A 25,733-nucleotide genomic window follows, 5' to 3' on the forward strand; every position below is an offset into this window, starting at 1 on the left:
ATCTGAACTGATCTGATCTACAAGATCTTATCTTTTATAAAATATATTATTACTATTATAGTATTACTTTGTACTCCCTCCGTTTCCTAAAGATCTTTCCACTTACTGTTACTACAGATACCAAGGAAAATCAAGTTGTGTGGGGCATGGTGTGAGTAAAGTAGGAGAGAGAAAGGGGTTGAGATAAATAAACAAATAAAAAGGGGTTAAAGTAGGAGAGAGAAAGGGAGTAAATTGAATTAATAATGTAATGGTGGACCATATGATAGTGACATGAGAGGGTAAATAGGGAAATTTGTTTTGCCAAATAAGGAATAAAGCAAAAGAGGGAAGATCTTTTGGAAACACCCTTAAACGGAAAGAGGGAAGATCTTTAGGAAACGGAGGGAGTAATTCATTATTATGCAATACTCCCTCTGTATTTTTTTATCTTTCCTACTTTGACTTTGCACGTTTGCCAATGCACCTATTCTACGTTAAATATCTTTCATTACATATTAGTAAAAATTATAATAATTGAATATTAATAAAGTACTCATTGAGACGAATCAAACAAGACCCCACATGACTATATTTTTTCTTATATATCGAGAAAAATCTAAAAGATTCTCTCTACTTGTGAATAGTGTCAAGATTCCAAGTGAGAAAGATAAAAAAATACAGAGGGAGTACATTATAAGATCTTCTTTATAGTATTATATTATTATCATTTTATTTCTATTACAACTTTTACACAACTTTTATTAATAATAATAACAATAATAATAATAATAATAATAATTATTATTATTATTATTATTATTATCATTATTATAAGAACAACAATAATAATTATAATAATAATAATAATTATTATTACTAAAAATAATTATATAACTCAAGTCATTAATTTATAAGAGCACTTATACAATGTTTCACACCTTCTCTTAAAAAAATGTTTCACACTTGAGAAGTCGGCAGACTCAACTCTTTTTTTTATATAAAATAAAATAAGATATACAAACAACTATGACTTGCGCATAAAAGAAATAGATAGCGTGCATTAATTTATAAGAGCACTTATACAATGTTTCACACCTTCTCTTAAAAAAATGTTTCACACTTGAGAAGTCGGCAGACTCAACTCTTTTTTTATATAAAATAAAATAAGATATACAAACAACTATGACTTGCGCATAAAAGAAATAGATAGCGAGCAATTTCAAATAGCTAGAGAGATTTGGAATTCGGTAGGAAGAGGTGTACTGAATCTAAATTTATAATTTTTATCTCACACTTAGCTTATTTTGAAATGTAATCCGAACTTAGTAGTTTCGTTGTCATGGATTTGAGCTATCATATTACATATATTTCTTATTTTTGCGTCAATTTTATGTTCTTAACACGTGGCTTTTAATTTTCTATAATTAATAAAAACAAAATAACTTAATATAATGATAACAATGACATTTATAATGGTAACAACAAGATTAATAATAATTATCAATATTAATAATTAATAAGTACAACAACAGCAATAATAATCCTTTTGAACAAATGTACTAGTAAATAATAATACTCCCTTTGTATTTTTTATCTTTCTCACTTAGAATCTTGACACTATTCACAATTAGAGAGAATCTTTTAGATTTTTCTCAATATATAAGAAAAAATATAGTCATGTGGGGTCTTGTTTGATTCGTCTCAATGAGTATTTTATTAATATTCAATTAGTATAATTTTTACTAATATGTAATGAATGATATTCAATAGTAATAATGAGTTTTTAAATATAAGCATGATCTGATCTGATCTGGTCTGATTATCTGATCTGAATTTATTTTTTCTGATCTGATCTGAACTTATTTTTTCTGATCTAAACTGATCTGATTAGATCTGAAATAAGCATGAACTGAACATGAGAACGTATTGTGTCGGACTCGTTCGACCATAATCTTTGGTCGGACGACTTTCAGGTGGTTCCAATTTTTTTTCAGTTAGTCTTAATTTTTTTTCAGGTAGTCTTCATTTTTTTTCAGGTAGTCTTCATTTTTTTCAGTTAGTCCATTATTTCTTTCAGTTGGCCCATTATTTCTTTCAGTTGGTCCATTTTTTGTTTCAGTTGGTCCATTATTTATTTCAGTTGGTATACATATTACGAAACAAAGTCCAACTGAAACAACACAAAGTCCAACTGAAAGAAAACAAAGTCCAACTGAAAGGAAACAAAGTCCAACTGAAAGGAAACAAAGTCCAACTGAAAGAAAACAAAGTCCAACTGAAAGAAAACAAAGTCCAACTGAAAAGAAATCAAAACACTAACCTATGCTTTCTCTCACTTTCTCCTTCTTCATTCCTCTTAGCTGATTGCCCGAATCATTGTAGAACACCAGGTGCTCTTTTCGGGTACCTTTTGCAGGGACTGGTACGTCCTCTTTAATCGATCGGTTCGTCCTCTTTAATATACATTCTTCTTTTTTACTGCAATCTTGATTCCGCATCAAATGTTTAATTCAATTTCTGAAATCTCGATTGATTTATAGCTGTTTCTGAATCCCCCCAACCTTTTTTTGTCTCAACATCAAAAACCCCAACCCTAATTATTTTTCTGTGTCATTGATTGATTCTTATCTCTGGATTGTACTTATAATTTCATTTGCAAAGGCTGACATTTTAATGAAAATGGCTGAAAATAAATAGTATTATAGTAATGCATCAATGAGAAGTAGATGAATTTAAGGTGAGAGAGAGAAATCACGTTGCAAAATGGGAATTTAAGGTTGTAGGTAGATACAGTAAGTATTGGGCTCAGCCCGTCTGACAGTAAGTATTGGTCAGACGGTCTGACCCAATACTTTCACACTGATCATAGCCTTAGTACGTAATTTTTTTATTGAATGAAGGGTTAAAAGGTCTTTTCAGAGGGGACACCATAACTCCCCTTGACTTATCTAATAGAATTATTTAATATCCAAACTTTTTGTCAGGAAGAAAAATAATTCATTGATAAGGGATAACCAAACGACACTTACAATCAATTCTTGAAAAATCGAAAATTCCAACATAGGTATATAACACCTTAGAACTAGATACATCGCAGATTTGGTAAAAAATAGCCTTAATAAAAAACTTCATCTGAAGCAATACAATCTGTGAGTTCGCCCTGATTCGGCTTAACTTCCGCTGATGCATAGTCGTTTGGGTGAAAATACTTCCGTGGTCTTCTAGATTGTTACAGAGAATAGTGATTGTTAGATCTTCATTCTTCATTAGACGAACAAAAAAAGAAATGGAACATCCTAAAATAAATACCATGTTAATGATGGGATATACTTATTGGAAGCAATTAAAAAGATTTTTGGGGCTTACCATCGGTACGAACACCAGTGGAAGCCCCTACAAAGATTGACAATTGAGACCAAGAAGAAAAGTGATGAAAAAACAAAGAGATAGAAGAATGAAGGAAAAACCTCCAAAAAAAAAAAAGAAGAAAAACCTAGCGACGAAAGCTAGAAAAAAACTAGGAAAAACCCTAGAGAGAAGAAACCCTTCCAAGAAGAAACCCTAAAGGGAACCCAAAGTCTTCTATTTAATATCCAAACTACTCGTTTATTAATTAAAAAGAGAGAAAGGTGAGGCAGTCAATTAATTCATTATTCATCTGGTCCACTCTGGATTTTGCTTGTCGAGTTGTCCCATACTTAACGTAAACCTTTGAGTTTTGAATTTTTGATAGATTAGATTGGGATTTTTCCGAATAAAAATCAAGAGACTATTTTTATTTTTTTTTATTAGGTTTGTCAAGATTAGTCTCTATGGCATTGCCCAGAATTTAGATTCTTCACTTTTTTTTCTTTTCCTGAAATTTAGAACTAGAATCTTCAACGTTGACCCTTTATTTATATTTCTGAGAATATCTGTTTTTTTTTTTTAAAACTTCCCTGAAAGTTAAAACCCAATTTGTTGGAACGATCAAATTTTGGGTTTTATCGAGAGAAATTTTGGATGGGTGTGGTGAAGGATTACGGGGGACAATGTTTAATGGGTTTCAGTGGTTTAAGAAGAAGAAAGCAAGTTGACTCTGATAATCTCAGGATAAATCATGGTGATCAACAATTAGCCAAGAGATTAAATATTATTGATCTTGTTGGAATTGGTATGTTAATTCTGTCTTAAACTCTTCTATTTATTTTTTCTTAAGTGAAACTACAATAATTTCTTTGCTTGTGATATAATGTTTAATGCCATTCTTATCTTGCTGATAAATCTCTTCATCAATGATACGCCTTACATCTGAACATTAATTTTTTAAGTTGATTTATGGGTCTTCAAGATCAAAGGAAAAAAGTTTTGAACTTTAGGAGAAGTGCAAACTGCAAAGTATATTGCATTCTGATGATACATTTTCAAACTTGGATAGACACCCTTTTGTAATTTTTTAGTGTTTTGAGTTCTGCTATGTCTGATGAAACCCTTTCTAGTTGAACTGTATTATATCTGGTGTAAGGGTGAAAGCTCTGATTGCTTGAGGGTCATTTTCTTCATAACATCAGTATTAGTACTTGGGTACTGAAATATTCAGACTGAGATCGGGGGAGGAGCAAGGGTTTCACCTTCATTTTATGCTTTAATATATCTTTGCTTCTGGAAATATTAGAAACAATAGGTTGAGTGGTTATCTAATACTTGTTATGGTATTGAAACTTGGCCACACTTCCGCATTGCGACTACATTGTAAAGGTTTTTGAGCTGACGATGACCATGATATAAGGCCATGACAGCCGCAAACCGTCCTGTGCCGCCAAAATTGGTTCTGTTTCCCTTATGGCGATTGCGACCGCACCCATTATTGGAAACCATGATACTCTCTCTATGGTACAATTCACCAGTTCTGATTTTATGATCTCTGTAAGGTTGTAGTCTCTCTAAACCATTTACCTTCAAGAATTATGTACTATTAGTGCTCATCTCCAGACTCCGGCTTTTATCAGACCCCACCCCCCTTTTTCAGCTTTGGGTGAAATAGTGAAGTTTGGCTTTCCTCCACACTATGCTTGCTGCTGCTGGCATCATGGAAATTCATCAACGCGAGTACTAGTGTTGACAGGCCAGGCGGGTCAGCCTGCTTGGTCAGGGAAATGACTCCTGAGTCTTGACTTCCGCAGACCTTTTTTTTCATCTACTCTGATTATCTCTTCATTGCTGCTTGCATCATCAGCTTGTATCATCATCTAGTTCATTTTTGATTTGCTACATTGCTGCCTTTATTGTTGTCTGGCATCGTATCACAGGTGTATACTGGCAGCTTTTGTAATACATTTTCTTGGATAGAAGACCACTAGGAGTTAGGCTAAGCATGGCAACCTTAGTTGAAACCTGAACTTCTGATCTGATTGTTCAAGCCTCCTTAGATTTCCTTGTGTGTATATATATCATTCTGCACTTCTTTGACTCCCTAGTTACAGCTTCATATGAACTTTGACAACATGGCGAGCGGAATCACCACTCTCTAGTAGCAAAACCTTGAGATATCTGATAGATAGACAGCAAACTCCCCTTGCAGTCGTCTTTGTCACTAGGCCCGTGAACAGAAGTTTCATCCAGATGGCTGAACATAATGCATAGTGTGTGTGTGTGCAGTTTTCATCCTCACCGCCCTTGATACTATCTCTGTTCTTCCTCCTAGGAAAGTTTGTGTCGCTTTCTTGGGCACCACCCTGGTCCCTGGCCTCCTTTCTTCTCATCCAGACACTAACTTTGACCATGTTTTGTCATTTTCTACAAAAGGAATTATATAGTTAATGTGTGATCTTATTAGATTTGTTCCATATATTCTTTCAAAAGTATCAACTTCTAATAATTTTTACTCATATGAAATTAAAGTTAATACTAGTTAAAATTAAGCATTGGCAAGCATTCCTAGATAAGTGTGTCAAAGTAATTAGAAATCGAGGAAGTATAATGGAACAAATCAACTTACTCGGTTCCATATTATTTGCAACAAGGGCGAAGGGCACAAGATTAAGGAGTGCATGTGAAGAGGAGAGAGAGAGAGAGAGGGGGGGGGGGAAATAAAAAGAGGGACCCATGTGATGAGAAGGGTGATAGAGACAACCATTTACCAAAGAAAGTAATGTTGCAACTAATTTGAAAAAAAGAAAGTGTGCAACTAATATGGAACAGAGGAAGTATACCGTTGATGAGTTTTGGACCATTCCAGGTTATCATGGATTAGGGCTACGTCCATCCAGCTTTTTTAGCGTTGCCACACGCCCACATATTTAAACTCTTTTAAAGACAGTGTGGTAATGTTGATTGGGTGACATCAGAGTTGGCTAGTTGGCCAGTCTATCCAGATCTAATCTGCTTAAGAGCTGATAACCAGGTAAGATCCGGCACAGGTTTAGTCTAATTGTGCTGCTATACAAGCTCGAGGTGATTTTTCCCAAATCAGCTTTTCAAAGTTATTTTCTTTTTTTCACATAAAAAAGCCTACAAAATAATATGCACAGCATAGAGAAGGCAAGTGACCAGAGTCTTATTGGTGAGGACCAGTCTGTGCCTTCACTGGACCATTCTATCCCTGCCATGCCAGTGTCCAGATTTTCTGGCATGGCCCAGTCTTAGCTCGGCAGCTTGGACTGGCCCATGGCCAACTCTAGTTGTTAATGTTGCTGGCTCGATGTGAGTTCCTTTGTTGCATACTTTCTTCTAATCTAAACTCCGTTTTTCAGATAAAATTTTATCCAAAAAATATAATATCATGCACAAAAGACATTGAGATGTCTTTTTAGTCTATGAGAAGAAGATGGTTATGCAGTATTAAACGGGTCTAATTTGTTTTGTCTTTATCATATCTGCTTAATTATGTCGCATCTCTCCCATATAGTAGAATTTACAGATTGTGGATTGTCTGGTGTACTTGGATGCTCATTTACTTCAATTTGTTTGTGCTGTAGGTGTTGGGACCACTATTGGTGCAGGGGTTTACATCCTCATTGGGACTGTTGCAAGAGAACAGACAGGCCCCGCCCTTCCTATTGCTTTCTTGATAGCTGGGATAGCAGCTGCGTTGTCTGCATTTTGCTATGCAGAGCTTTCCTGTCGTTGTCCTTCAGCTGGAAGTGCTTACCATTACTCATACATATGTATTGGGGAAGGGTAAGCATTAGTTATCTTGTACTTCCTCCGTTCCTAAATAAGTGTTACGTTCACTTTTTCACGTAACCCAATACGCTTCTTTGATCATTAATATCTTTAATTGTACACCAGTAAATATTATAAAATATTGATATTTTGAAAGTATACATTGAGAAGAATCTAACAAGATCCCACTTGACTATGTTTTTCTCTATATAATAGCGAGGAAATAGAGTTAAAGTTAGTTGATGAGTAGTGTCAATCTACTCAATGTAAGACTTATTTAGAAAAGAGGTACTATTTGCGAAGGCCACGTGATACACTGTTTTTTTATTCTATATTTTGGTAATATTAATGATCTAATTTCTTACTTCATCACTCGGGTGAAGCATGAAATGGCTTATTCATGAAACAAAATAACTACTTTAAAAGAGACTTATATTTATTAAATACCAAAAAAGTTATGTAGGGAGCAAGTGCGTGCTTTGAAGTCCGTCTGATACATGGTTTTTCTTTTCCATATTTTGGTAATATCAATTGTCTAACTATTTTTACTTCATAACCAGGGTGATGCATGAAATGAATTATTCGCGAAGTATAAGTACTTTAAAAGATTTATAATATTTGATACCATAAAAGTTACGTAAAGCACACGCAAGAACTTTTACAATGTGCGTGTAAAGGTAAATATAGGTGTTAATAGAATTTCAATTCATTTCATTGTTATAAAACCAAGAAAAAAGAATATTCTATTATATTTGAGTCAAAATCTAAGTGGTACCTTTAAATAAATACGCGCTCCCCCCCCCCCCCCCCCTATTTTGTTCATGTCTTTGAGATGGTAAAAAATGAGGAAGTAGAAGATTAGTATTCGAATGCTCAATATTATAATTTATCTAAATAAATGGTTTTGTATATCTTTTATATTATTTATTCATAGAATTATTATCTATAGATTCTATACCAATTTAAATCAAATGGTATAGTATCTAAATGATTGCGTCCACATTGTTCCAAGATACTTTCATGATATTAAGAATAAAAAAATGAGATTCTTGTTAATTTGTTATCTTCAATTTCATTCGCGAAATTTGTTTGTGTGGCGCTAGAAATAGTCAAAAGTTCTGACTTGATTATATGGTGCTCCTCAAATCGTGAAAAAGTCTACTACTTCCTCCGTTTCATAATACTCACTACACTTTCCATTGTGGGAAGTTTCACGTTACTTGCTACACTTCTTTTTTGGGCAATAAACTCTCTCTATCTCTCTCCTCTCACATGGGTCCCTTTTCTTTCTACTCTCTACCTCTCTCTTCTTCAAAAATTGCCTAGGAGTCCGTGAATTGATAAATGTAGCAAATAATTTGAAACGGAGGAAGTATATAAAGAATATCTTAGTTAAAAGTATATTTCGACTTTCGAGCCAAAATTTAATAGTTTAATAATCATAATTATTTGAATTGTATAGCTAATGTTACGGTCAGTTTATATAAATAATAATCTCTTGTGGTTTATTGAGACTTTGAGAGTCAAACTTCATTTTTATTCATTTTGAATATCTTCTGATATATAGCAATTCTATGTTACGTCCCAATGCTTCCAAAAATAACCTCCTTTATTGTCTAAATGCATGAGGATGAATGGCAAATTCTCTTTATTGATTGCAGCGTTGCTTGGATAATTGGTTGGGCTCTAATACTGGAGTATGCCATTGGTGCTTCAGTTGTTGCTCGTGGGGTTACCCCAAATCTGGTACTGCATTTTTTCTTTATGCTTACGTCCAAGTTATGTTATGCATTGCTGTAGAGCTGTAATCTACTTTCTAGTGGTAAGAAACTAGTTTGTGACTTGTAAGTCACTGGAAAAGCCAGTCATACTCAAAGGTGTTATAGCATGCAGATGATGCTATCATTTGGTATTTGCTTTGACTACTTATTCTACGTAGCAGGAACAGGTGGGGATTTTCATCAGTCTGTTTGTTCAAAATAAGTTGTAGCTTATCATCTAGACTCTGTTGACTATTTCTCCTACATAGTGTGTGTTCAAGATCAGTATGATAACCTACATTTGTTAAACTTAGCAAATATATAGTCACTTCCTTATACCACCTTCTCCTATGCTTCCAGGCCTTGTATTTTGGAGGACAGGGTAATCTGCCGGCATTTCTTGCCCGCCATACAATATACGGCATTGTAATTGACCCATGTGCTGCAGCCTTGGTCATCATAGGCACGATACTCATGTGCACTGGAATCAAGGAAGTATGTTTGAAAAAAATCTGTAGCATTTCTATCTATATTTAAGGTTTCTTCGAAATGTAAGAGTCTTATTTCCTTCAGTGAAAATTGCTTTTTTGTTTCAGAGTTCACTGGTTCAGACAATTGTTACGTCTATAAATGTTTGTGCTCTGGTATTTGTAATTGTCGCTGGTAGCTACCTTGCTTCTAAGAGTGGATGGGTTGGATATGAACTTTCTAAAGGGTACGTAGCTTTCTTCATGTTAGTTTTAAATAAACCTGCACTTTTATATCAAATCATTTATTAACTTCAAGTTCTTTGTATTCTTTAGATATGTACCTTTTGGTGTCAATGGAGTGCTTGGTGGGTCTGCAACTGTATTCTTTTCGTACATTGGTTTTGATTCAGTTACTGCCACCGCTGAGGAGGTATATATATTGTCCTCCTACTGAATCATTGTTTTGAATGTTGTGTAGTGTGTTAATAATGTGAAAAGGTAGGCTGATATTGCGTCATCCGTATTAAGCTTATCCTTGTAATTGACAGTGTTATTTTTTTTTCTATTTTTTTTATCTCTTGGAAAATGTTGCAACAGGTCAAAAATCCTAAGAGAGACTTGCCCTTGGGAGTAGGGATCTCATTATCCCTGAGTTGTATACTATATATGCTTCTTTCTTTTGTTATCGTTGGTTTAGTTCCTTACTATGATCTGGATAAGGACACCCCGATTTCATCAGCATTCTCTGCATACGGCGTAGAATGGGCAGCGTAAGTTCTATATCACTGTGCTGTCTATGACATTTCATCTGCTAATATCTTGAGAATGATTATCCCCAGTGGGAGATTCAATTGGTTTCTTATCATTTTTCTGTCATTGTTGTTGTAAGTGCAGATTAGTTATAACAACTGGAGCAGTTATGGCTCTGCTTGCAGCTTTGATGGGGTCACTTCTTCCTCAGGTACATATTTTTTGCTAAGTTAATCTTTTGTTATACTGGAGTTGTGGTCCCCTGTTCACTTCTTGTAGCTGTATCATTTATCAGTTCAACTGCTGATGATGACTTCCATGCATCACTTTATTATACTATTTCTTTTGATTAGAATATGTGCTCCATCATTTTGTTGGTCTATAAGTGCATGAGATGTTTTTTTTACTGCCACATTTATGAAAGATAGTATTTTTCAAGATTCTTTTAGTCTACTTTATTTGATATATCAGGATTCAATTAATATATATGGTCGAATACAGGTTAGAAAATGTGCCATATATCTTGAAGGTACTGCTGTAATACCATTAGTAGGTGCTTTTAACATGCAAACTGCAAAGTGCGATGTGTCCAATGATTCCATTTAAGTGCTACAACAATAGTTACTTACCAGTCTGAAATGCGAAGAACTTGTGGATATAATTTGGTCTTTTTTTTTTGTTTGGAAACTTTTATGTTCACTTAGTGGCGTACTTGCCTGAGTTCATCTGTTTGGTAGCAGAGGAAGTCTACCATCACTATTATCTTAGCCTTTGTGAAACAAGACAACTGAGGATTTTGGCAAGGCGGGTTTCAGAAGGACCATATGTAGCCTTATTCTTTTACATAAACAGGCTATCCCAAGGGACCCCCTCTTGTAAAGAGAAAAGATAATATAATTTTCTAACACAAGAATCTTAGAAATGGAAGACAACATAGCTGCTAGTCGGAATAATGTGAGTCTATGAGAAGTCGTGCTACTACTGCTGAAAGAGCCTATTTCTGTGTAAATGGCTGGTAGCTACCTTGCCTTCTCTCATATTGTACTTTTTATGATTGCATTTGGTGTGTGGAATCAGTACTGAAAGATATTATTAATATAGGTGAGTGTTATCATCTTGAACTATACGAATTGAGAGTCTGTTCATAAGCTTTGCTTTTGCTTGGATTTGGGAAGATAGACTGCTTGCTTTTGTCCCTCTTTTTTGTGGTTGGCTTTATTTTTGAATCATGCCGTCTTCACCCATGATATGAGACCCTCGAAAAATGTTTGTAATATACGGGATAATTTTCCTGAAGCAACCATATACTTTTTCTTTTATCTTCAAAGCAGTGAGGAGTTCCTTTACTGCTGCTAATTGGTTACTATGCTAATATGTTCAGTCTCGAATTCTGATGGCCATGGCTAGAGATGGGTTACTACCATCATTCTTTTCGGATATTGATAAACGTACACAAGTCCCGGTGAAGGGAACAATGGCGATTGGTATTCTTGCTGCTGCAATAGCATTCTTTATGGACGTGTCCGAGTTGGCAGGAATGGTACGTTTATCTCACAAAATAATTTAAAAAATGTAATTCTTCTTGTTATGAATTGTATCTTAGACAACATAAATAGATGTTCTTGTTAACTTCAGGTTAGTGTGGGTACATTGCTCGCATTTACTTCAGTTGCAGTATCGGTATTAGTTATCAGATATGTTCCACCAAATGAACTACATGTCCTAGCATCATCTGGTGAATCTTCTTCTGCTATTAGAGGCCGTGGTCACGATGTGCAGGGAGTTAATGATGAATTTGTTAAAGGTCCTTTTGCTTTATCAGGGGATGACTGTCAAGATTTAATTCTGAATAGAGACCCATATCCTGGAGCAACTGTTGACCAAGAAGCATTTTTAGGTAATGTTGATTATACAGTAATCAATATTCTAGCTCAATTAGCAAATCAGTATTCTTGCTCAATTTTTTGTTTCTGAGTGTGCTTTCCATATTCTGTTCAGGTGCTTTTCCTGACACCATGAGCATGAAAAACAACAAATTATATCATCTGTTTCTTCACTAGTGTTAGTTAATACGGAAAACCAATGAATAATAAGCTATCTGAAAACCCTTGCTACCTAATAAGGTGAAGCTATGATATAAGCTGTTGGAAAGTCTCTTGGTTCAATTTGCTCTAGAATTAGGTTCTGCTAATTCAAATAACTTGTTTGATCTGATATAAGATCTGTGTCTTTTGATGTATTCCCTTTTTTATGTTTCCTGAAAATGTTTTGAATCTATTGAACATGCAGACAACCCAAAGGGGCAGAGAAGACGGAGATTGGCGTTGTGGTTTTTAACTATTATTTTCATAGGCGTTCTTTTACTTACATCTTCTGCTTCAGCAGAAAGTCTTCCCAGGTACTTCATCGTTGAAACTTCAGATGCCAAATGTTGGAACTGATTTACCAAGGGATTTGCAGTGGTGCTTTTTATCTAAATTGCTTAAGTTTAGGAATACCTTGGAGTTATTGTTCTGTACGGATGAGGATGATGGTTTATAGGTTGTTTGTTGTCCCAATGTCCTTCAAAAAGCATGGTTCATACTTGTCATATTGTCACAAAGGCTTGGAAAACCCAGCAATTCAAAGTCAATATGTAATTCTGCTATACATGCTTTGTATGCTGGACAAGTCATTGTAGATCTATATAAGAATGTAAATGCTAGATGTTTATGATACTCCACAATTCATCTATGGTAGTTTGTGCAAGTCTGGGCAGGTAAGAAAGAGCTAAGGACAGAAAGAACTTACTTGGATGTCAAATAATGGTTGTGTTGCTCCTACATATGAAGAAAACTTGCTTTATTGTGCATCTGTTGTCAACCTAGCAACTTTTCTGATGCTCCCTCCCTCCGTCTCATTCTGTTCTTTGTGTATGCCTTATTAGGATGTCCCGTTTTGAAATTCTAGTTTCGCTTTATAGTAGTTTTCTTTTCTCTTTCCATTATAGTAATCCTTTTTCTCTCTCAACTCCAACTCTCTGGTACTACGATTCTCTCTACATCTAATTTATTGTTCTATTCTAAATTTAAATGCTCTCTATTTATTGTCATGCAAAAAGCAAATAAAAGAAACAAAAAAAGGGTCTTATGTATATTATGCCGAGCTCTACTAGTATAGACATTATGAGGGCCAATTATGTTTTAGGTATGCTAAAGCATCTTCTTGTTTTATGTGATTTAATATCTTATTCTTATATATGTGACGTGATTCTAAGTATACATGCTGCCAGCCCCTCTCGTGTCACACTTTGTGGAATTGGTGGTACAATCTTTTTGGTTGGGACGATCGGCCTTGCATATATAGGTCAAGATGGTGCAGCAGGTGTATTCGGACACACAGGAGGTAAAATACTCAATAAAATCTCCAACCCTAGTAGTTCTAGCAGTAGTTAATGCGAGCATGATCAGTTTTATATTGCACACTTTTGATTACCACCTGAGCTGTAAACTTGTGGTTTCTTTTCGCTACTAGTGGATTATTCTATCTTACATGATATTTTTCTCTTGGTATCTCGTGTCTACAGGTTTCACTTGCCCATTTGTTCCATACTTGCCAGCTGCCTGTATACTTTTGAATACATACCTTCTTATAAATCTTGGGTGAGTATCCTCTAATCAATCTAATATTCTGATGCGCAGAATGTGCTTTCTTTTCTTCAAATGGCAAGTTATCAGAGTTTTCTTTCAGATGATTTTAGGGGAACTGACTGTGATTCCATTAATCTCAACTTGGCAGCACTGGCACTTGGGTCCGTGTTTCAGTATGGCTTTTAATAGGAACTGTCGTTTACCTTTCCTATGGCCGAACACACAGCTTGCTGTTGAATGCATCTTATGTCCCTGTTACGCATACTGAAGATGTACATTCCCCTTGATCAGATTATCCTTAGCTTTCATCCTGGTTATTCGCCGAAGAAAACAGCGGATGTTTGCTGAACTTCCCAGGTCTATATTTTAGTCATGGTGTGCTGGGAGAACTACAGTGCTGCTGTATCTTCATTGATAATGTCTATTGATATTGGGAAAAGAATTACAAGGAATGTCAATTTATTTGTACAGCTAACGTTATATTTGCTTCCAAGGGTGTTCAAGGTCTCTAGAAGACTAGAACAACCACACCCTTATATTTAAATGTATAGTTCAAACCTTGCTGAGAAAATACATGTAATACAGTAATAGTTTCATTGTATATAAGGTACCTTAAACACTAGATAATACTGTCTCCAAGTTGTAAAGCATTAGTGGACAATTTTGAGTTGGCTAGAATACTGCCTGAAAAGAAGGAAAGCCTTAAATTTGATCTATCTTATGCTTTGAAAAAAAATGTTGAGTGGGGGGCTAATGCAGTAAATAAAAATATGATAATAAAATTACGAAGTTTAGGACTTTCAACAGAATAGTGTATTAGTGTGGTTCTATCCATAATGCCCCTTCTTCATTAACGGGTAGAAAGAAGAAAACTATTAGCCCAAAAACATGGTTTGCATTCTCCAAGGCAGGGTCCCACTGACACATTTGTTGGCCCAACAATGTGTAGTTCATACCCACCATATCCCGCCTTTTTGGATCCATTATTTATTTATTATAAACATCATTAATTTTAGGAAAACTTTCATAATTAATTTTTTTTCTTCAAAAAAACTACTTTTTAAAATTTTTCTTTCAAAACACTACCTTATATAACAAATTTCTTACAATATACTACCATTAAACTGTAAATGAGGTTTAATTACTAATAATTGAGTCAATGTAAATTACTTTTATTTCTTCCCCTCTCGTTTCTCTCCTCTTTTCTCGCTACCTCATGGACAACAACACATATGGTGATTGTCATTTATTGATTAACATTAAATATAAACGTAAAATGGTAGTATATTGAAAATAATTTGTTATATAAGGTAATTTTTTGAAAGAAAATTTTTAAATTTAGTTTGAAAAAAGTTAGTTATAAAAGGTACTCCCTCCGTCCCATATTATAGTGCCTCTTTCCTTACAGAGTGTCCTAAACTATAATGCTTGTTTCTACTTAAATACAACACTTATGTCCAAAATACCCTCATTGGCAATTTTTATTTCCCATTATATCCTCATTGATTCCACATAAACTCAGCCACACTTTGACTTGGAATCTTTTGACTCTTTTACCCAAACAAATATTATCCGTTCACACCTATGTTCACATACCCATACCCCACCGCATTTACCCCATTTACCATTACTTTCTCTCTCCTCTCTTCATTTTTTCTGTTACACACCAAGATCACCCCCAAATTTTCTCTATTTATATGAAAACCCTAATTTTTTGCGTTTTCTCTCTCTAGAAATGCACCAATGTCCTTAATTTTGCTTTAGTTTTTGGTGCAATATTTCTTCATTTCTTGTTCAAATTTGTTTCAAGAAACTAAATTTGGGTAAGATATGAAGAATTCTCAACTTTTCGATGATCAAGTTGCCATCACCATTTCAGATACAAAGGTATGTTTGTTTTTACAAAAAAAAGTTTTTCAACCTTGTTTCGGATTCCAAACATATTTAAAGGCTACAAGATCTCTGTTTTTGGCTTTGATTTTAGGATTTCAACTTTTTTCGATTGAAATTTCTCAAATCTGTTCACAATATTTCTATATTTTGGTTATCTAAAAAAAACGAATTTTGTTGCTCACTTTTGAAATGATGAGTCACGGATTTTCACAAACTTCCAAAGATGATGTCCCAAGTGATACTTATGTTCTGCTTATCCAATTTGCAATTTGGGGCCGTATTGTCAAGGGATTCATAGCTACAATGCTAGGTATCTTGAAAATGATACAAGTACTAAGGTGGTTGGTGAATAAACAGATGTTGTTGCATGCGAGAATTAGGTGACAAAGGTGATTATAATCAGTGATGATGATGATGATTTGCTGGTTAGAAAGAACAATGGTAAGGAAAAACATATGCTAAATCAAGTTCCCCTGTTGCTGATCATACTGTTGAGGCGTTTACTGGTGATCTAAGTGTTGAGTTCCCTGTTTTGAGTTTTGAGTGATGACAAACCACATTGAACTATTATATTGCATGCATGTTTCTGTTTGTATGTGTAGGTGCCAAAGTACAAGTTCAATGGATAGAAAGACGAAGCTTGTGAAGCCAAGTCTTGAAGAATTGCATGAAGACCAAGATCATGTTGTAGCACATTTAGGTCTTAGATGCAATGTAAGTGGTATAAAGGTGTTGATGCACTATAAAGGTTTGAAACTAGAGAGATGAGTTAGTTGTGGATGACAAGAAACCTCGGTTACTTGTCATACACAACTACAAGTAAACTTGGTTGATTGGAACAGTCTGGGAACAGATCTGAACCAGTCCTCTAGGGTTTATTTCATGCATTCGTATTTTAGGAAAGTTTTCTTTCCGCGCAAAATTGATTTTCAAAATACACGGATGCATGGTTTGTTGTTGAGCAAGATTTCTTAAGTATGGTAAGTGTGTTATATGATATTATACTGATTTATTTTTATCAAATAAAATCAGTGAGAATATTTTCCTTGGAATAATTTCCATACTTCCGAGGAAAATATACTCTCATAATATCATGTAACATTTACTTACCAAAGGCTTATTTAAGGAGTTCTCTAGCACACAAACGAGGGTTTTGCACGCATATATTTTAGTATACTCTAAGCAAAAGCATTTCTCTCTCAAGCTCTCAAACCTAGCATAAACCCTAATACCACAATAGACTAAACTACTCTCATTCTAAGCGTATTTAGGCTGTTTGTTTTGAGAGAAAAACTGTTGTATTTGAGCATTCTGTGAGTTCAGTTTGCTGGGGAAGTTGATCGGGATCAACTTCATTTGAACCATCATAGTTGGTGGTTGGGTCGAACTTCCATAGGTGGAAGTTGGGGAATCATCTTGTGCATAGGTGCATAAGTGATTGAGTGTAATTCTTTTGTTATTCTGAGTTGATTAATAAAAGAGTGAGTGAGTGGAGGACGTAGATGAAGTCGAACCTCGTTAAATCCTTGTGTTGTTTATTCATTGCTTTTATTTCCGCTGCTAGAGAAGTGTTCCTTTACTGTTCTTACTATAATCGAAAAATTTACAACATTCGGACAAACACTCAATTCACCCCCCTCTTGAGTGTCACTTGCACTTACAATTGGTATCAGAGCCTAACTTCTTGAAAGGGTAACACCTAGAGAAGGAAGACATAATGAATACTCAAGAGATGACCAACGGATCTGGAGGATCAAGGTTGCCCAAGTTCAATGGAACAAATTATCCTTGGTGGAAGATTTGCATGAAGAATCTGATCATTGGCACTGACTATGAGTGCTGGATGATTATCAAAGATGGTCCACGCAAGGTTGCTGATAAGGCTGATGGAACAGAGAAGAAGGAGAGTGAGTACACAAGTGCAGATCTGAAAAATCTCGAGAAAAATGCTAAAGCCATGTCATTACTTCAACAAGGTATTGCTGATAATGAGGTAAGCCGTATCTTAGCATGCTCTACTGCAAAAGAGATATGGGATACTTTAGAATTAGCCTATGAAGGCACTAATGAAGTCAGGAGAATTGATATGCTAATGTCTAAGTATGAAACTTTTGATATGAAACGAGATGAAAATATAAGAGATATGTTTACTCGTTTCATGGCAATTATCAATGAACTTAAATCTCTTGGAAAAAACTTTACTAATGAGGATTTGGTAAGAAAGGTCTTGAGAAGTTTGACAGGTAAATGGCTGCCGAAGGTTACTGCTATCCAGGAGGCCAAAGATCTATCCACCTTGTCCATGGAACAACTTATTGGGTCGTTGATGACTCATGAGATGTTGGTGGATTCAAAGGAGGAAAGTACAACCAAAAGCCGTGGGTTAGCCCTGAAAGGTGAAGAGAATGATGAAGATCTTGATGAGATTGGACTCATGGCTAAGAGGTTTGAGAGGAGTCTCATCAGAATGCAGTTCAAGGGAAAGTCTTGGAAGAATAAGGGCAACACAAAGAAGACCAGTATCAGCACTGGTTGCTTCAAATGTGGGGAAGCTGGACACATGATCAAAGATTGTCCAGCATGGAAGAATGACAAAGGAGGACTGAAGGAGAGAGGATGACAAAGAGGGCTATGCTAGCTGCCTGGGGTGATTCTGATTCAGGTGGTGAAAGCGAGGAGGATGAAGCCCTAGTTTGTGTGACTGCACTGATTGGGGACATAGAGCAGAGGCAGACCAGTTCAGGGAGAAATGGAGACATATGTCTTATGGCACAGGAAGCAGCTCTTCCAAAGAAGAACAGGTAACTATTTCTGATATGCAAGAACAAATGAGATACTGTGATAGAGATGAGTTACTAGACTTTATTGATTCTGCTATTGAACAGAATGTTAAGGGAAATGGTGCTTATAAGGCTAACAAAAGAAAGTTAAGAGAAGTAACACGAAATTTAGACCTAAGTGAAAGCCGTTCTGCTGAGCTTGAACTTATTTGTACAGAACTGAAAGAGAAAATTTCAGAGCTTGAAATAAGTTTGGATCAGAAGAATATCGAGCTTGAGATGCTAAAACCTCAATCAGATTTTTCCAATACTGAATTTTATCAAAACAATGATAGAGGGTTTAGTAAACTCAAGGAGGCTGAAATTGATGGTATAAATTTCGAGTTACTCAAACAGAAAAGCTTTACTTTAGAACATTTTGACTTAATTTTGGCTCATAATTATCTGATTGACGAGGTGGAAGAATTGTTCAAAGAGTATGTAGAATTGAAAGCTTCTTTTGCTAGCACAAGTGGTCCTAGTGTTATGAGGGTAAGATCTATGATCTACATTCTGAAATATTCAAATTAAAGAAAAATATCAACACTAAAGTTATCCCTGATAATCAAAGTGTTGATATTGAATCTTTAAATTTGGAATATGAAGGTAAAATCTGTGATCTTCAATCCGAAATATACGAACTAAGAAAAGGCAAGAACATTGCGACCACTTCTGAACCAGATCCAGAACTGGTTTCAAAACTTAAGAATGAGCTTCATAGGGAAAAGTTGGATCTTGCCATTGCTGCAGAATTTAATGAAGCTTAACTTAAGAAACTTGAAGCCAAGGAACAGGTATTGAGTGAATGCTTGAGACAGATGAACAGGTTGCTCGATGCTCAGAGTACTTTAAGCATTCTGACCTCACAACCTGGTAATCCTCAGAGATTTGGATTAGGGTATTCTGGAACCAGTTCCCAACAGCCACCAAAGTTGGGAAGAGATGAGACTTGGATTTCTGAAATTCAAGAGAGGTACGTACGTGTTTGCAAAGGACATGCACGTTGTACCTACTGTGTAAGAATGGTCATGTTATTAATACTTGTTGGACTAAGCAAAAACATGATAAAAGAAACCAGTCTCATGTTCACAATGCCCATTATCAGAAGGGTCACACACCAATTGGTCGAACAATGGAAAACATGATAAAACAAAGAAGACCAATGTAAAACAAATCTGGGTTAGAAAGGACAGAGTCAAACCAGTTCCCAAGGACAAGGAACCCAAGAAAATCTGGGTTCCTAAAACTAAACCTTGATGTTTTGCGTAGGTTAGAGTGAGAGCAAAGCCATACTGGTATTTGGACAGTGGTTGCTCGAGACACATGTCAGGAGGTAAAAGTCAATTTCTCTCACTCGTAGCCTATGAAGGAGGAAGTGTCACCTTTGGAGACAATAGCAAAGGTTTGATTAAAGGTATAGGTAAAGTTGGTAAGACACTTTCTCAAGCTATTAATGATGTTTACTTTGTAGAAGGTTTGAAACATAACCTCTTGAGCATTTCTCAACTATGTGACAAAGGAAACCATGTTGAATTTGAAACCAATCTTTGTCATATAGTCAACACTGAAACAAGGGAACTGGTCTGCAAGGGATTTCGACATAACAATGTTTACATAACATTTTTAAGTCAGATTCCAAAGACCAGTGCCACTTGTCTTAGTGTTATAAGAGATGATCATTGGTGTGGCATAAGAGACTTGGACATGTAAGTTTTTCTTTGCTCAAATAAACTGAGATCTCAAGACTTGGTGACAGGTTTACCTAACATCAAGTTTGCTGCAGATCATATTTGTCATGAATGTGCTAAATGTAAACATGTCAAGTCCTCTTTTCAGCCAAAGAAGTTTGTAAGCACAACTAGACCTTTCGAACTTGTACACATGGACTTGTGTGGCCCATGCGTGTGCAAAGTCGAAATGGTCATAGTTATGTGTTTGTGTTAGTTGATGATTATTCTCGTTTCACTTGGACAATCTTTTTGAAGTTTAAAAATGAAACTTTTGAAGAATTTGAAATTCTGGTAAAACAGTCCAAAACAAGATTAGTCATCAACTGGTCTCTATCCGGTCTGATCATGGTTCTGAATTTGACAATGTCAGCTTTGTAACCTACTGTAATGATCATGGTGTATCTCACAATTTTTCAGCTCCTAGAACTCCACAACAAAATGGAGTTGTTGAAAGGAAAAATCGCACTCTAGAAGAAATGGCAAGAACAATGCTTCTAGAGAGTGGTCTTCTTCGAAACTTCTGGGCTGAGGCTGTAAGTACTGCGTGTTATATTTTGAATAGGGTAATGTTGAGACCTTTACTGAAGAAAACACCTTACGAGCTCCTTAGGGGAAGAAAACCAAACATTATACATTTACGTGTTTGGGTGCATATTTTGTACACAACAATGGTAAATCAAGTTTGGACAAGTTTGATCCTAGGAGTGATGAGGCTGTTTTCGTTGGATACTCTTCACACAGCAAGGCATACAAAGTTTTCAATAAAAGAACCTTGTGTGTTGAAGAAAGTATCCATGTCTTGTTTGATGAGACTAACATGTTCAGCAAGCATGTGCAGGTTGAAGATGCTGATGAGTTCGAAATTGGTATGCTGAACTTTACAGGAGCTAAGGATGAGAAGGTGCTGAACCAGGCTCACCACACAACTCTCATAGAGAGGAAGAGTCTGGTCCAGCACAGAATCAGGTAGCTCAAGAGGTAAGGGAAGGAGATAGTGACTCAGATGCTCATCCACATGAAGATGATGCAGATGAGACCACTATGGAAACTGGTTCACCTGCTCAAAACAACAATGAGACAGGGGAACCAGTACAGGAACAAGTTCAACATTAGAGGCACAAATGCAAACTTTGATATGAACAAATCTTTTAAGTACAAGTCCTCTCACCCCACTGATCTAATCATTAGTGACATTAACAAGGGGGTGCAGACAAGGAATCTACTTTGCAAAACTTTTGTGCATTCTATTCCTTCTTATCAAATGTTGAACCTACTGACTATAAGGTTGCTTTAACGGATCCAGATTGGGTTCTAGCCATGCAAGATGAACTCAATCAGTTTGAGAGAAATCAAGTATGGCATCTTGAACCCAGGACGGAGAACATGTCTGTTATTGGAACTAAATGGGTGTTCAGGAACAAATTGGACGATTCAGGAATTATAGTCAGAAACAAAGCTAGGCTAGTGGTTCAAGGGTTTAATCAACAGAGAAGGAATTATTATGATGAAACCTTTGCTCCAGTAGCCAGGCTTGAAGCTATCAGGATATTAATTGCATTTGCTGCTCATTGAACTTCAAACTCTTTCAAATGGAGTTAAGACAACCTTTCTTAATGGTTATTTGAAAGAAGATGTTTATGTAAAGCAACCCCTGGTTTTGAGGATAGTGACTTGCCAAATCATGTTTTTAAACTCGACAAAGCTCTTTATGGTCTCAAACAAGCTCCTAGAGCATGGTATGAGAGACTTTCCAGTTTTCTTTTAGAAAATGGCTATAAGAGAGGATCGGTTGACAAGACACTATTCTTGAAAGAAAGGGGAACTGATCTGTTAGTGGTCCAAATATATGTTGATGATATTTTGTTCGGAGCTACTAACCCTGATTTTGTAATGAGTTTGCAGATTTGATGAAGAGCGAATTTGAGATGAGTATGATGGGAGAACTTGGATTCTTCCTTGGGCTTCAAATCAAGCAAACCAAAGATGGAATCATGATCCATCAACAGAAATACCTCAAGGAGCTGCTGAAGAGGTATGGTCTGCAAGATAGCAAGTCCTATGAAACACCTATTCCAACTTCTACAAAATTGAGCCTTGATGAGATGGGAAAGGATGTTGAGGGCAAGCTATACAGAGGTATGATTGGCTCATTGCTCTACTTAACAGCCAGTAGGCTAGATATAGTGTTTTCAGTAGGGTTGTATGCGAGATTTTAAAGCAACCCTTAAGAATCTCACCTAAAGGCTGTTAAAAGGATTCTTAGATATCTCAATGGTACTGATGATATGTGTTTGTGGTATCCAAAGGGCAGCAACATGAGCCTCATTGGATACACATATGCTGACTTTGCTGGTTTATTGTGGACAGGAAGAGTACTTCTAGAATGGCCCACTTCTTAGGTTCTTGTCTCATTTCATGGGGATCTAAGAAACAAAATTCTATAGCACTATCCACAGCTGAGTTTGAGTACATTGCTGCTGCTTTGTGCTGTGCTCAACTCTTGTGGATAAAGTCACAACTAAGGGATTTTGGGGTATGTTTCGGAAGTGTTCCTATTGTATGATCTTCTTGCGGTTGGTTTGACTATAACTCTTATGGATTATTTGACTATAACTCTTGTGGATGATCTTCTTGTGGCTAGTTTGATTATAACTCTTGTATTTGATTTGACTATAACTCTTGTAGGTGATCTTCTAGTGGCTGGTTTTGTTATAACTCTTGTAAATGTGTTTTTAGATGAATTAATGTTGATGTTTTGTGAATGTGTTTTGGATTTATGTTGGATGATCTTTTTGTGGCTGGTTTGACTATAACTCTTGTGGCTGATTGGACTATAACTCTTGTGGATGATCTTCTAGTGGTTGGTTTTGTTATAGCTCTTGTGAATGTGTTTTTGGATGAAGTTATATTGATATTTTGTGAATGTGTTTTGGATATATGTTGGATGATCTACTTGTGGCTAGTTTGACTATCAATTTTGTCCCCTTATGGAGTATTGTATTGGAAAGCCTGAAGATAACTATAATCAATGATGAAGAATCATTGTCCATAACATATCAATTCTTATAACCAATGTATGATCTTGACACTCTTAAGCCACCGGTTTAAAAAAATTGAAGCGGCATTTGAATAGTTGTGGTTTGAATTGAACATGAGAATTGCATAATTGTTGAATGGGGACTCATGAGATTACAATCACAACATGATCATCCACAGTTTTCATTACATTTTCACAATTATCTTTGTGATTGAACTTACTTTCACAATTTTTTTTTTACTTTCTGTTTTCAAAACCACTAAACTTGAAATTAAAGTGAAATTAAAAACTTAATTGAACTAACTTAAACTTTATGTGTTATTAGCTTCAACTTAATTGAACTAACTTAAATTATCTTTGTGTTTGAACTTACTTTCACAAATTTTGTTACTTTCTGTCTTTGTTACTTTATGTTTTTACTTTTTGTTTTGTTACTTTCTGTTTCACAAATTATCTTCTCAGTTTGAACCACTAAACCTGTAATTAAATTGAAATTGAAAACTTACTTTACATTACTTAAACTTGAACTTAAACAACACTACTAAAACTACAAACAAATTGAAATGAAATTACAAATAAACTGAAATTAAAAACTCACTTGCATTCTACTGAACTGAAATTACAAACAAACTAAAATTAAAAACTCACTTGCATTCTACTGAACTGAAATGACAAAAAAAAAACATAAATTTCAACTAAACTTCCTAATTTGTGTTTGAACTTGATGCCCCATTCATTACCTTCTCCTATGTTTCACTGACTATCCACATAGGTGCAGTCACTTGATCTTCAAGCTTCCCCTCACTTTGCATTTTTTTCTTGTTGACATATGGTGCATCATAGTCATTTCCACCCCACACATTTTAAGATTTCATTCATGACAAATTATAGACAGTACCACAAATTGCTAATTGTTTTGTGGTCAAGTTCATGATATGCTTCATGGACAACTTCCAACATCTTCTGGCATTTTTTTGTGCATTAAGGATTGAATAAACCTGAAAGAACCCAAATCTAAGATTAGATCTAGACTATTTGGTGGTTGTTGAAGTAAGATGAAAGTGAACTCATCTTGTTGATAAACTTGCTGCCATTCAGGGTCCTCCTGCGTAATGTGAGCCTTTGCATTGTCCTGTTGGATGAAGATTGTCTTTGGTCCACCATCATCATGTGGCTATTTAGCTTTGATTGTTGGAATAATTTGTTCAATTAGCATATGCCTTGTGACGTCTAATTCACATATTCCACAATTTTAGTAACCATAGTCTCCTTGGGCTTATTCTTTGAAGACCTCTTAGCAGGTTCTTGATAGGTAAATGGGAAAATCCTAATCTTACCATCAAAGGTACACTCACCATTGTACCTTGGCCTACCAACCAGAACTGTGAACATTACTTTTGGTATGAATTTGCTTGAAGATGCAGCCCTATATTTGCCTCTTTCATTTTGTGCCAAGTACACCCTTTGTGATTTGTTTGATAAGTAGAACCAGATTTCATCCAAATGCACAAAGTCATACATTAGATAAGACTTTCTCATTAACAACTTAAGTATCCACTCAAGTCTTGTGTTCTTGTTGGGCTCCTTCAAATTTGGGTGCAGCAGATTTGTGTGAGGCCTGATATGTCCCCTCTTTATCATCCTATGGACTTTGCTTTTGGAAACTTGCAGTATTGCTGCTAAGCCCCTAATACAGGATCTTTAGCTCATTGCCAAACTTGTGACGCTATCAACTGGTACTTGGATTCTTTCTGCTACACATGTGCATCTTGGTTAACACACTATCTTTCAACATTACCTCTGTGTGTTTCTTTGCTGAGTTCCAAATACCACTAACGCATCTCACATATTTGTTAAATTATGTGGAAGCTGATTTAATTGAGCCATAGTGTAATTTCCCCTTCTTGGCTCTGTTCATCAGAATCAACAACACTTTAAGCCTACTGTCACTGCTCAGCTTGTTCCGCTTACGTTGACTAACATTATTAACTCCTTCTTATGGTGCGTGTTGCTCTTATGGTGCTGGTTGCTCTTGTGCTGCTGCATTCAGATCAATGTTTAAATCAAATGGTTCAACATTGAGATCTAATTGAATCTTCAAAGTCTCCATTATCATTACTAAGCACTATTTCTTCGTCCATGTATGGACACCAACCATCGTTGAAATTTCAGTCTGAAGCTATGAAAAGAACAGGCAATGAAGCAGTGGATGGTTAAAGGTTTTTAAGTTTTTTTTTGTTTCTCTCTGTTTTTTTCCTTTCCAAATTGGTGGATGAAATGAGTAGAAAGTGTTGGTTCTGTATTTAATTATAGTGGTTACAACCATCAATCTTCAGTTTACAAAATTTAGAGGGAAAAACGAAATTTCTTTGCTGCCTTGTTTTTGGATTCCTTATCCATGTACTCTCAATTCTTGTAATCCTATTGGTTGCAAAAAAATGAAGCAATATCATTGGTTAGTTTATGTTTATTCAAATTCGTGCACAATGTTAACCAAATTTTAGCCTATAATTATGCTAT

General features: G+C 35.5%; 1 protein-coding gene across 4 annotated transcripts; it reads left to right on the forward strand.

The window, feature by feature from the left end:
• Positions 1-3,608: 3,608 nt before the first annotated feature.
• On the forward strand, positions 3,609-14,450 carry LOC104893381 (cationic amino acid transporter 4, vacuolar). 4 transcript variants are annotated; one of them, XM_010679484.4, is made up of 15 exons: positions 3,609-4,135; positions 6,939-7,140; positions 8,787-8,871; positions 9,246-9,380; positions 9,482-9,600; positions 9,689-9,785; positions 9,953-10,125; positions 10,250-10,316; positions 11,487-11,645; positions 11,722-11,740; positions 11,928-12,002; positions 12,395-12,503; positions 13,362-13,489; positions 13,671-13,746; positions 13,883-14,450. In XM_010679484.4, exons 1-15 carry the CDS (start codon positions 3,985-3,987, stop codon positions 14,019-14,021), a joined length of 1,734 nt encoding a protein of 577 aa, XP_010677786.1. In that variant the 5' UTR covers positions 3,609-3,984; the 3' UTR covers positions 14,022-14,450. The 4 variants fall into 4 exon arrangements, with proteins under 4 accessions (XP_010677786.1, XP_010677785.1, XP_010677783.1 ...); XM_010679483.4 differs by lacking the exon at positions 11,722-11,740 and adding an exon at positions 11,741-11,840; XM_010679481.4 differs by lacking the exon at positions 11,722-11,740 and having other exon boundaries at positions 3,612-4,135; positions 11,741-12,002.
• The last annotated feature ends 11,283 nt before the right edge of the window (positions 14,451-25,733 follow it).

This window comes from Beta vulgaris, chromosome 5 (assembly GCF_026745355.1).
Source record: "Beta vulgaris subsp. vulgaris cultivar EL10 chromosome 5, EL10.2, whole genome shotgun sequence".
Taxonomy (NCBI): Eukaryota; Viridiplantae; Streptophyta; class Magnoliopsida; order Caryophyllales; family Amaranthaceae; genus Beta; species Beta vulgaris.

Bases quoted from the DNA above. Each gene is read 5' to 3' on its own strand.
- LOC104893381 (XM_010679481.4), top strand. From the start codon at position 3,985: ATGGGTGTGGTGAAGGATTACGGGGGACAATGTTTAATGGGTTTCAGT. The intron at 7,141-8,786 runs GTAAGCATTAGT...TATTGATTGCAG, and splicing joins TACATATGTATTGGGGAAGG to CGTTGCTTGGATAATTGGTT. The intron at 12,504-13,361 runs GTACTTCATCGT...CGTGATTCTAAG, and splicing joins TCAGCAGAAAGTCTTCCCAG to TATACATGCTGCCAGCCCCT.